Consider the following 15,000-nt stretch of genomic DNA (forward strand, 5'->3'; position numbering starts at 1 on the left):
CAGTTGAGGTGGTTCGGGCAGCTAGTAAGGATGCCACCTGGGCGCCTCCCTAGGGAGTTGTTCCAGGCACGTCCAGCTGGGAGGAGACCCCGGGGAAGACCCAGGACTCGGTGGAGAGATTATATCTCCTCACTGGGAACGCCTCAGGATCCCCCAGTCGGAGCTGGAGGATGTGGCCCGGAGAAGGGAAGATTGAGGTTCCTTACTGGAGCTGCTGCCCCCGCGACCCGATCCCGGATAAGCGGTAGACGATGGATGGATGGATGGATATATATATATATATATATATATATATATATATATATATATATATATATATATATATATATATATATATATAATGAGACATCATTAAGTCAACTTGATGGTTGTTTCTTCTTCAGCTTTAAGGTTCATTTTAAATATATCGGGGAACTCTTGTATCTAAGCTGCTCTCAAACAAGAACGAGAATTTTAATTTGAACAAATACAGACTTAAACTTAAGCATTTCTGCTCCAAAACTGAAAAAACTAAAGTCAATTTTTGATAAAAGTAGTATTAAAGGTAAAAAAAATACATTTTAGATCTTTACCTCGTTTTCTTTCTCATAAAAACTCAAGAAGATAATTAAAACAAACACCACAATTAAATAAACGTATTTAAAAGTCAATCAATATAACTAATAATAAATATAACTAATAATAAATATAATCAATAATCAATACAACTAATAATAAATATAACTAATAATAAATATAATCAATAATCAATACAACTAATAATAAATATAACTAATAAATATAATCAATAATCAATACAACTAATAATAAATATAATCAATAATCAATATAACTAATAATAAATATAACTAATAATAAATATAATCAATAATCAATACAACTAATAATAAATATAATCAATAATCAATACAACTAATAATAAATATAATCAATAATCAATACAACTAATAATAAATATAATCAATATAATGTGGTGACCCACTGGGAACGTAGACATTCACTGAACACTATGAGAGGAGATACGTCTCCTTTAAGACAGGTAACCCAGGAGCTTTCTGGGAAAGGTTAAGAGTTAACGGAAGTGAGAAATGGAGGTGTTGTTATTGTTTTACCTGTCGTGACTGTTGTGGTTGGAGGCTTGACTACTGCCGCTGTATCACTGTTCATGTTGGGAAGTAAACGTTCGACTTGACAACTTGTCTATCGTCTCCTCGTTACTATACACGCCCACAATAACTAATAATAAATATAATCAATATAACTGCATTGTTTCCTCATTCTCTGGTTTCAGCTTCGTGCTTCATCAACGTCACATTTTGCTGCTTTTCTTTGAAATATTTGAGAATAAACTGAATATATATAATATATATATATATATATATATATATATATATATATATATATATATATATATTATAATATAGAGTGATAATGAAACGAGAAGATGAAAGTGAATATTCAGTCTGTGTGGACGCTGATAAACCTTCAAAATCAGTAAATGTCAGAGGATTAGTGTGCAGACGGAGCAGAAACAGGAAATACTTTAAACTGCTTTTATTTGTGCATGACGTACTTTTCTTAAAAGTATAAAACTGCCTCAGAAACACAAGAAACAAGGACACAAAACTGTATGTTTCATAATATGATGTATATAATATTATCATCTGAAAAAAGCTTCTCTGCAACTAATCATCAATGAAAGTTTAATATCTTGTAAAAAATATTATTTATTCACATTTTTAAAGTCTGTTTTTGAAGCATTTAAAAACAAACAAATTGTATTTGAATGAATCTCCTCTCACACCTTTACAAGATGTTTTCTTGTGTCTTCTTTATACTTTTATTATAATTGACCTTTTGTTAAATGTTAAGTCATTTATTGGATTTATCAGTGTTTTGGGCTGTCATGTCGACATCTGTATAATGAACTAATGTTTGGTCATTACGGATGAAGAGACTTAACAACTTTAACTTTAAAGGAGAACACTGTATGTTAAAGGTTAAAACACAGACTTTTATTTTCACGGTGTGTTTCCTGTGTTTCAGGGGAAGCCGTACGTGTTTGACCGAGTCCTCGCTCCAAACACTGAACAGGTTCAGGTGTACGACACCTGTGCCAGGCAGATCGTTAAAGGTCAGTTCCCTCATTATCAAAACTATTATTATATATATATTATATTATATTTTGTATATGTTATTTATGTGATATACATGTAGTATGTTGTATATATGTTTTATATGGGTAATGTGTATGTGATATTTATTTGTATATATGTGATATATATATATATATATTGTATATATGTTATATATGTGATATATATATATCTTGTATATACATACATACATATCACAAAATATATTTTTGTGTATGTGATATATATATTTTGTGATGTGTATGTTGTATATATGTTATATACAACATACATATCACAATTATATATCTAGTTGTATATGTTATATATGTACAGTGTTTCCCCTACCGTTGTTTCAGGGAGTCGCGCGTCCCCCTAACGGAGCCCCGCGCCCCCCCTGAAATTCAAGATGTTTTTTTTTGCGCGCACACCTACAGTCAGAGACAGAGTGGAGGAAAGGAGAGGAGGGAACTAAATAAAAGCAGTAAACCTAGGGGAAACACTGATGTGACATATATTTTTTTGTGATATGTATGTATATATGTTATATATATATATATATATATAACATACATATCACAAATATGTATTTTGTTGTATATATGTAATATTTATGTGATATGTTATATTGTGATATGTATGCTATGCTATGTGTTACAGATGTGCTGGGAGGATATAACGGGACAATCTTTGCTTACGGGCAGACGTCCTCAGGAAAGACTCACACCATGGAGGTCTGATTCACTGCAACGCCTTATTTCTTTATATATTTTATTAATACATTTCAGTAGAGCATCATATAATATGGAGAGAAATTATTCTCAATATTAGTGACAAATGTGCATTTCATGGTTGAAGACTAAATTTTGTGAGTAATTTGTATTACAGTATATATCACAGTATATTACAGTATATTACATTATATATTACAGTATATATTACAGTATATTATAGTATATATTACAGTATATTACATTATATATTACAGTATATATTACAGTATATTACAGTATATATTACAGTATATTACAGTATATCACAGTATATATTGCAGTATATTACAGTATATATTACAATATATTACAATATATTACAGTATATATTACAGTATATATTACAGTATATATTACAGTATATTACAGTATATATTACAATATATTACAGTATATATTACAGTATATATTACAGTATATTATAGTATATATTACAGTATATATTACAGTATATATTACAGTATATTACAGTATATATTACAGTATATATTACAATATATTACAGTATATATTACAGTATATATTACAGTATATTATAGTATATATTACAGTATATATTACAGTATATATTACAGTATATTATAGTATATATTACAGTACATTACAGTATATATTACAGTATATTACATTATGTATTACAGTATATTACAGTATATATTACAGTATATATTACAGTATATTATAGTATATATTACAGTATGTATTACAGTATATTACAGTATATATTACAGTATATTACAGTATATATTACAGTATATTACAGTATATATTACAGTATATATTACAGTATATTACAGTATATTACAGTATATATTACAGTATATATTACAGTATATTACAGTATATATTACAGTATATTATAGTATATATTACAGTATATATTACAGTATATTACAATATATATTACAGTATATATAACAGTATATTACAGTATATTATAGTATATATTACAGTATATATTACAGTATATTACAATATATATTACAGTATATATAACAGTATATTACAGTGTATATTACAGTATATATTACAGTATATTACAGTATATATTACAGTATATTACAGTATATATTACAGTATATATTACAGTATATTACAGTATATATTACAGTATATATTACAGTATGTTACAGTATATATTACAGTATATTACAGTATATATTACAGTATATATTACAGTATATATTACAGTATATTACAGTATATATTACAGTATATATTACAGTATATATTACAGTATATTACAGTATATATTACAGTATATTACATTATATATTACAGTATATATTACAGTATATTACAGTATATATTACAGTATATTACAGTATATATTACAGTATATATAACAGTATATATTACAGTGTATATTACAGTGTATATTACAGTATATTACAGTATATATTACAGTATATTACAGTATATATTACAGTATATATTACAGTATATTACAGTATATATTACAGTATATATTACAGTATATTACAGTATATATTACAGTATATTACAGTATATATTACAGTATATATTACAGTATATTACAGTATATATTACAGTATATATAACAGTATATTACAGTATATTACAGTGTATATTACAGTATATATTGCAGTATATTACAGTATATTACAGTATATATTACAGTATATATTACAGTATATATTGCAGTATATTACAGTATATATTACAGTATATATTACAGTATATTACAGTATATATTACAGTATATATTACAGTATATATTGCAGTATATTACAGTATATATTACAGTATATTACAGTATATATTACAGTATATTACAGTATATTACAGTATATATTACAGTATATATTACAGTATATATTACAGTATATTACAGTATATATTACAGTATATATTACAGTATATATTACAGTATATTACAGTATATTACAGTATATATTACAGTATATATTACAGTATATATTACAGTATATATTACAGTCTATATTACAGTATATATTACAGTATATATTACAGTATATATTACAGTATATATTACAGTCTATATTACAGTATATATTACAGTATATTACAGTATATATTACAGTATATTACAGTATATATTACAGTATATTACAGTATATATTACAGTATATATTACAGTATATATTACAGTATATTACAGTATATATTACAGTATATATTACAGTATATTATAGTATATATTACAGTATATATTACAGTATATATAACAGTATATTACAGTGTATATTACAGTGTATATTACAGTATATTACAGTATATATTACAGTATATTACAGTATATATTACAGTATATATTACAGTATATTACAGTATATATTACAGTATATATTACAGTATATTACAGTATATATTACAGTATATTACAGTATATATTACAGTATATTACAGTATATATTACAGTATATATTACAGTATATTACAGTATATATTACAGTATATATTACAGTATATATACAGTATATTACAGTATATATTACAGTATATATTACAGTATATATTGCAGTATATTACAGTATATATTACAGTATATATTACAGTATATTACAGTATATATTACAGTATATATTGCAGTATATTACAGTATATATTACAGTATATTACAGTATATATTACAGTATATTACAGTATATTACAGTATATATTACAGTATATTACAGTATATATTACAGTATATTACAGTATATTACAGTATATATTACAGTATATTACAGTATATATTACAGTATATATTACAGTATATTACAGTATATATTACAGTATATTACAGTATATTACAGTATATATTACAGTATATATTACAGTATATTACAGTATATATTACAGTATATATTACAGTATATATTACAGTATATTACAGTATATATTACAGTATATATTACAGTATATTATAGTATATATTACAGTATATATTACAGTATATATTACAGTATATATTACAGTATATTACAGTATATATTACAGTATATATTACAGTATATATTACAGTATATTACAGTATATATTACAGTATATTACATTATATATTACAGTATATATTACAGTATATTACAGTATATATTACAGTATATTACAGTATATATTACAGTATATATAACAGTATATATTACAGTGTATATTACAGTGTATATTACAGTATATTACAGTATATATTACAGTATATTACAGTATATATTACAGTATATATTACAGTATATTACAGTATATATTACAGTATATATTACAGTATATTACAGTATATATTACAGTATATTACAGTATATATTACAGTATATATTACAGTATATTACAGTATATATTACAGTATATATAACAGTATATTACAGTATATTACAGTGTATATTACAGTATATATTGCAGTATATTACAGTATATTACAGTATATATTACAGTATATATTACAGTATATATTGCAGTATATTACAGTATATATTACAGTATATATTACAGTATATTACAGTATATATTACAGTATATATTACAGTATATATTGCAGTATATTACAGTATATATTACAGTATATTACAGTATATATTACAGTATATTACAGTATATTACAGTATATATTACAGTATATATTACAGTATATATTACAGTATATTACAGTATATATTACAGTATATATTACAGTATATATTACAGTATATTACAGTATATTACAGTATATATTACAGTATATATTACAGTATATATTACAGTATATATTACAGTCTATATTACAGTATATATTACAGTATATATTACAGTATATATTACAGTATATATTACAGTCTATATTACAGTATATATTACAGTATATTACAGTATATATTACAGTATATTACAGTATATATTACAGTATATTACAGTATATATTACAGTATATATTACAGTATATATTACAGTATATTACAGTATATATTACAGTATATATTACAGTATATTATAGTATATATTACAGTATATATTACAGTATATATAACAGTATATTACAGTGTATATTACAGTGTATATTACAGTGTATATTACAGTATATTACAGTATATATTACAGTATATTACAGTATATATTACAGTATATATTACAGTATATTACAGTATATATTACAGTATATATTACAGTATATTACAGTATATATTACAGTATATTACAGTATATTACAGTATATTACAGTATATTACAGTATATATTACAGTATATTACAGTATATTACAGTATATATTACAGTATATTACAGTATATTACAGTATATTACAGTATATATTACAGTATATATTACAGTATATATTGCAGTATATTACAGTATATATTACAGTATATATTACAGTATATTACAGTATATATTACAGTATATATTGCAGTATATTACAGTATATATTACAGTATATTACAGTATATATTACAGTATATTACAGTATATTACAGTATATATTACAGTATATATTACAGTATATATTACAGTATATATTACAGTATATTACAGTATATATTACAGTATATATTACAGTATATTACAGTATATATTACAGTATATATTACAGTATATTACAGTATATATTACAGTATATATTACAGTATATATTACAGTATATTACAGTATATATTACAGTATATATTACAGTATATTATAGTATATATTACAGTATATATTACAGTATATATTACAGTATATATTACAGTATATTACAGTATATATAACAGTATATTACAGTGTATATTACAGTATATTACAGTATATATTACAGTATATTACAGTATATATTACAGTATATATTACAGTATATTACAGTATATATTACAGTATATTACAGTATATTACAGTATATATTACAGTATATTATAGTATATATTACAGTATATATAACAGTATATTACAGTGTATATTACAGTGTATATTACAGTATATTACAGTATATATTACAGTATATTACAGTATATATTACAGTATATATTACAGTATATTACAGTATATATTACAGTATATATTACAGTATATTACAGTATATTACAGTATATATTACAGTATATATTACAGTATATTACAGTATATATTACAGTATATATAACAGTATATTACAGTATATTACAGTGTATATTACAGTATATATTGCAGTATATTACAGTATATTACAGTATATATTACAGTATATATACAGTATATTACAGTATATATTACAGTATATATTACAGTATATTACAGTATATATTACAGTATATATTACAGTATATTATAGTATATATTACAGTATATATTACAGTATATATTACAGTATATATTACAGTATATTACAGTATATATAACAGTATATTACAGTGTATATTACAGTATATTACAGTATATATTACAGTATATTACAGTATATATTACAGTATATATTACAGTATATTACAGTATATATTACAGTATATTACAGTATATTACAGTATATATTACAGTATATTATAGTATATATTACAGTATATATAACAGTATATTACAGTGTATATTACAGTGTATATTACAGTATATTACAGTATATATTACAGTATATTACAGTATATATTACAGTATATATTACAGTATATTACAGTATATATTACAGTATATATTACAGTATATTACAGTATATTACAGTATATATTACAGTATATATTACAGTATATTACAGTATATATTACAGTATATATTACAGTATATATTACAGTATATTACAGTATATATTACAGTATATATTACAGTATATTACAGTATATATTACAGTATATTACATTATATATTACAGTATATATTACAGTATATTACAGTCTATATTACAGTCTATATTACAGTATATATTACAGTATATTACAGTATATATTACAGTATATTACAGTATATTACAGTATATATTACAGTATATTACAGTATATATTACAGTAAATATTACAGTATATTACAGTATATATTGCAGTATATTACAGTATATATTACAGTATATTACAGTATATATTACAGTATATTACAGTATATATTACAGTATATATTACAGTATATTACAGTATATATTACAGTATATATTACAGTATATTACAGTATAAATTACAGTATATATTACAGTATATATTACAGTATATTACAGTATATATTACAGTATATATTACAGTATATTACAGTATATATTACAGTATATATTACAGTATATTACAGTATATATTACAGTATATTACAGTATATATTACAGTATATTACAGTATATATTACAGTATATTACAGTATATTACAGTATATTACAGTATATTACAGTATATATTACAGTATATATTACAGTATGTTACAGTATATATTACAGTTTATATTACAGTATATTACAGTCTATATTACAGTCTATATTACAGTATATTACAGTATATTACAGTATATTACAGTATATATTACAGTATATTACAGTATATATTACAGTATATTACAGTATATTACATTATATATTACAGTATATATTACAGTATATTACAGTCTATATTACAGTCTATATTACAGTATATATTACAGTATATTACAGTCTATATTACAGTCTATATTACAGTATATATTACAGTATATATTACAGTATATTACAGTATATATTACAGTATATTACAGTATATTACAGTATATATTACAGTATATTACAGTATATTACAGTATATATTACAGTATATATTACAGTATATTACAGTATATATTACAGTATATTACAGTATATATTACAGTATATATTACAGTATATTACAGTATATATTACAGTATATTACAGTATATATTACAGTATATATTACAGTATATTACAGTATATATTACAGTATATTACATTATATATTACAGTATATTACAGTCTATATTACAGTCTATATTACAGTATATTACAGTATATATTACAGTATATTACAGTATATATTACAGTATATATTACAGTATATTATAGTATATATTACAGTATATTACAGTATATATTACAGTATATTACAGTATATATTACAGTATATATAACAGTATATTACAGTGTATATTACAGTATATTATAGTATATATTACAATATATTACAGTATATATTACAGTATTTTACAGTATATATTACAGTATATATTACAGTATATATTACAGTATATTACAGTATATATTACAGTATATTACAGTATATATTACAGTATATTACAGTATATATTACAGTATATTATAGTATATATTACAGTATATTACAGTATATATTACAGTATATTACAGTATATCACAGTATATATTGCAGTATATTACAGTATATATTACAATATATTACAATATATTACAGTATATATTACAGTATATATTACAGTATATTACAGTATATATTACAGTATATATTACAATATATTACAGTATATATTACAGTATATATTACAGTATATTACAGTATATTACAGTATATATTACAGTATATATTACAGTATATTACAGTATATATTACAGTATATTACAGTATATTACATTATATATTACAGTATATATTACAGTATATTACAGTCTATATTACAGTCTATATTACAGTATATATTACAGTATATTACAGTCTATATTACAGTCTATATTACAGTATATTACAGTATATATTACAGTATATTACAGTATATTACAGTATATATTACAGTATATTACAGTATATATTACAGTATATATTACAGTATATTACAGTATATATCAGTATATACTTTTTCTGTTTTATGATCTTCTTCTTTAGAGGAGCGACAGAGTCGAGTGTTATTCACAGTGAGGCTGCAGCACTATCAACAAGATGATTAATTTGGGAGGGACTAAAGTTAGCATTGGAGTCCTCCATTATATTGATATTGAGTCCTGGTATTGAATTAAGTGCTGATGGAATCACTTCCTTAAATTTAGTCACAGCACTTTCAGATAAACATCGAGCGTAGGATGTTCTGCCTGCTGGCTTGTAGTCCAGTAACAGGACTTCAAAAGTTATTAAAATGTTCTGATAAAAGAGGATTATGTGGACACACTGATAAACTTTCAATTTCAACACCATATCCCAGAACAAGGTCCAGAGTGTGGTTTAAACAGTGAGTTGGTTCATGTACACTCTGACTGAACCCAGTGAATCTAATATTGAGATAAATGCATTATTAAGGCTGTCACTATCAACATCCACATGAATATTAAAGTCACCTACAATAATTACTTTATCTGTTTTAAGGACTAAATTTGATAAAAATTCTGAGAATTCAGATAGAAATTCAGAATACGGACCAGGAGGGCGGTACACAGTAACAAATAAAACTGGCTTTATTGTTTCCATGTTGGGTTTGAGAGCGTAAGAACAAGGCTTTCAAAAGAGTTATAGTTTAGTTTAGGCTTAGGATTGATCAAGAGGTTTGAGTCAAATATGGCTGCAACTCCACTTCCTCGGCCAGTACCTCGAGGAATGTGAGTATTAATATGACCAGGTGGAGCGGATTCATTTAGACATATTCTTCATGTCTCAGCCAGGTTTCAGTGAGACAAAATAAATCAATCTTATTATCTGATATTAAATCATTTACCAATCCAGCTTTCGTTGATAAAGATCTGATGTTTAAGAGCCCACATTTAATGTTTCGATTTAGTTGCACTTTTGCAGCAGTGGTGTTTATTTTAATTAGGTTTTCATGTATAACTCCTCTTCTGTTAACCATAGACTTGATTCATCTCAGTGGTCGTGGGGCAGACACAGTCACTATGGGGATTTGAGTGGGTGACTGCCCGGAAAGAAGCACAGAGAAGTGTGTAAGACTGCAACTCTTAGTCCTGGTCTCAACTCTGGGTTGTCATGGATTAGGTCCACTAATAAACTTTGTAATATTATTGGATATGAGATCTGCTCCAGCCAAAGTAGGATGGATGCCGTCACTCCTAATCAGACCAGGTCTTCCCCAGAAAGTCCGCCAATTGTCTACGAAGCCCACATCATTATCTGGACACCACCATGAGAGCCAGCGACGGAATGATGACATGCGGCTAAACATGTCATCATTCAAAAGATTTGGCAGAGGACCAGAGAAAACTACGGAGTCCGACATTGTTTTGGCAAATGTACACACCGACTCCACATTAACTTTAGTACACTCCGATTGACGCAATCGCGTGTCATTACCACCGACGTGAATAACAATCTTACTGTATTTACGTTTAGCCTTAGCCAGCAGTTTTAAATGTGCTTCTATGTCGCCCGCTCTGGCCCCCGGAATGCACGTGACTGTCGTCGCTGGTGTCTCAAAATGAACGTATCCAAAATTGTTAATACTCTCATGTAAATACATTTTACCTTTAACCTTGTGTTTTAATGTTTTTTATTTCTCCAGGGGAATCTGCACGACCCTTGTTTGATGGGAATCATCCCTCGTATCGCCAGAGACATCTTCGACCACATCTACTCCATGGACGAAAACCTGGAGTTTCACATCAAGGTTATTGAAACACCTTATTATTTGTATGTCGTTTTCTTCACTGAATCAATCATTTAGTTATTAATGAGGTCGGTAGAATCTGTCATCAAACGGACCTCAACATCACGTTGACATTCACATATTAGACAAACTTTACAGACAGTATTTAGGAGGTTTAAAGTCACAACATACATCAATCAGGGTTAGTGAGAAACATTTACAAACAAATGTTTTAAAACGGGACGATTTGGCAGGCAGGGACATATAGCGCCTTCTAGAGGAAGACAGCTGCAGTTTTATCTTAAACTTTGATTTATGACAGGTTTATATTGTTTATGACACATGATACATATGATAAATGATACATATGATAAATGATATAGATGAAAAATGATACATATGGTAAATAATAATAATAATAATAATAAGCTTTATTTGTATAGCACCTTTCATACAAGAATTGCAGCCGAAAGTGCTTCACAGAAAAAACATAACAATTAGTACAGATTAGACAGAATAAGAGCATTTACAGTACAATAATCACAGTGTTGATGTAAATGAGTCTGAAGTACCATTATAGAAATAGCTAAATTAAAATAGTATGAAATAGAAGATGAAATAGAAGGTAAAATAGCAGAATTAGAATAGTATACAATAGCAGAAAATAGCATTGGCACACCATTCTTGTAAATGTTTTAAACTATCAGGGCCATATTTTGAAAGTATGAGATCAACAATGGGCCCCTGTTGCCTTTCAACTGGTTTACTCCCTTTGCTACCCATTCCTGGTAGTCTTTGATAAAGTCTTTATTGACCCTTGTATTTACGTTTACAGCGTCAACCTCTTTATTGACCTTTTAACGTATAAAACACAGACATCTCTGTGATTTTCTTGGCAAAATCTTGGTTAAAGCCCGCTTCATAAACAAACCCCTGTTTGTTAAGTTTTATGAAACCTATCGGTTAAAGCCAATATATTCTTTAATCTTTCACTTTTCCACTAATTGTGTAAAGAACATGTAAACACATTTATCAGAGAAACTTCCTCTTGTTCCCGTGGTAACACCGTCTATTTGATCTCAAGTTTTTCAAAAATACACACTCTGAAAATGTACCCTAGTTACCTTTACACATTCAATGTTAAACCAGTAACAATTCACCATTAAAAGGCTAAGATAAAAATATATGAAATATCACCATTAAAAGGCTAAAGTAAAAAGATATGTTTTTAGCTTACTTTTGAAGATATTGATCGAGCTTGCCTCCCTAATGTCTGCAGGTAATGTGTTCCATAGCTTTGGTGCATAATTGCTAAAGGCTGCATCCCCAATTTTCTTTTGGATATTTCTGGGAACATTTAATAAACCAGTAGTGGATGATCGTAATGTTCTTGGGGGCACATAGTTGATAAGAGAGTTGGCAGTGTAACTTGGTGCGGTTCCGTTTAGGGCTTTGTATACAAGAAGGAGGACCTTAAAGTCAATTCTAAAAGTTAGTGGAAGCCAGTGTAGAGCAGCTAACACTGGACTGATGTGCTCTCTCCTCTTGGTTCTAGTTAGCAGCCTCGCTGCAGCGTTTTGGATGAGCTGAAGTCTCTCCGTTGTTTTGTTTGGGAGGCCGGTAAAGAGTGCATTACAGTAATCGAGTCGGCTTGAGATGAAAGCATGGATTAGTTTTTCAGCATCCTTTTGATTGATAAATTGTCGGATTTGAGCAATATTTCTAAGGTGGAACAATTATGTTTTTGTCACCTTGTTTATGTGGGATTTAAAGCTTAGATCGGAGTCTATGATAACACCAAGACTTGTGACTTCAGGTTTAATCAAAGGAGTAAGTTTCCCCATGTTATTCAGCATCATCTCTCTTTTTGTTACAGGACCTACTAGTAGGATTTCAGTTTTGTTCTCATTTCATTTTAAGAAATTATTGCTCATCCATTTATTTATTGCTGACAGACAGGTGGTGAAGGAGTTAATAGCTGTAGCATCATTTGGTTCAGCAGAGATGTACAGTTGTGTCATCCGCGTAGCTATGGAAGCACACATTGTGTTCTCTAATGATGTCCCCCAGTGGTAGCATGTGTAGGGAGAACAGTAATGGACCGAGGCAGCTCCCTTGTGGAACTCCAAAGTGGGCATCATGCTTCTCTGACACATGATCTCCAAGTCTGACAAAATACGTTCTCCCTTTGATAAATGTTCTGAACCAGTTTAATACACAGTCAGAAAGACCAACCAAAATGATACTTATGATAAATGATATAGATGATAAATGATACATATGATAAATGATATATGATAAATGATATAGATGATAAATTATACTTATGACAAATGATATATATGATAAAATGATACATATGATGAATACTATAGATAATAAATGATACATATGATAAATGATATAGATGATAAATGATATAGATGATAAATGATATAAATGATAAATGATACATATGATAAATGATATAGATGATAAATTATACTTATGACAAATGATATATATGATAAAATGATACATATGATGAATACTATAGATAATAAATGATACATATGATAAATGATATAGATGATAAATGATATAGATGATAAATGATATAAATGATAAATGATACATATGATAAATGATATAGATGATAAATGATATAAATGATAAATGATACATATGATGAATTATATACATGGTAAATAATATAGATGAT

The 15,000-nt window shown here is 26.0% G+C and overlaps 1 protein-coding gene across 1 annotated transcript in view; it reads left to right on the forward strand.

Moving 5' to 3' along the window:
* The window catches only part of LOC115004848 (kinesin heavy chain-like), a 38,423-nt gene that overhangs the window by 2,416 nt on the left and 21,007 nt on the right, over positions 1–15,000 (forward strand). The window contains 3 exon segments of the mRNA XM_029426553.1: positions 2,047–2,134; positions 2,796–2,869; positions 12,216–12,320. Coding sequence (XP_029282413.1) covers positions 2,047–2,134; positions 2,796–2,869; positions 12,216–12,320 — 267 coding nt within the window.

The sequence above is a fragment of the Cottoperca gobio genome, unplaced genomic scaffold (assembly GCF_900634415.1).
Source record: "Cottoperca gobio unplaced genomic scaffold, fCotGob3.1 fCotGob3_200arrow_ctg1, whole genome shotgun sequence".
NCBI classification, from domain to species: Eukaryota; Metazoa; Chordata; class Actinopteri; order Perciformes; family Bovichtidae; genus Cottoperca; species Cottoperca gobio.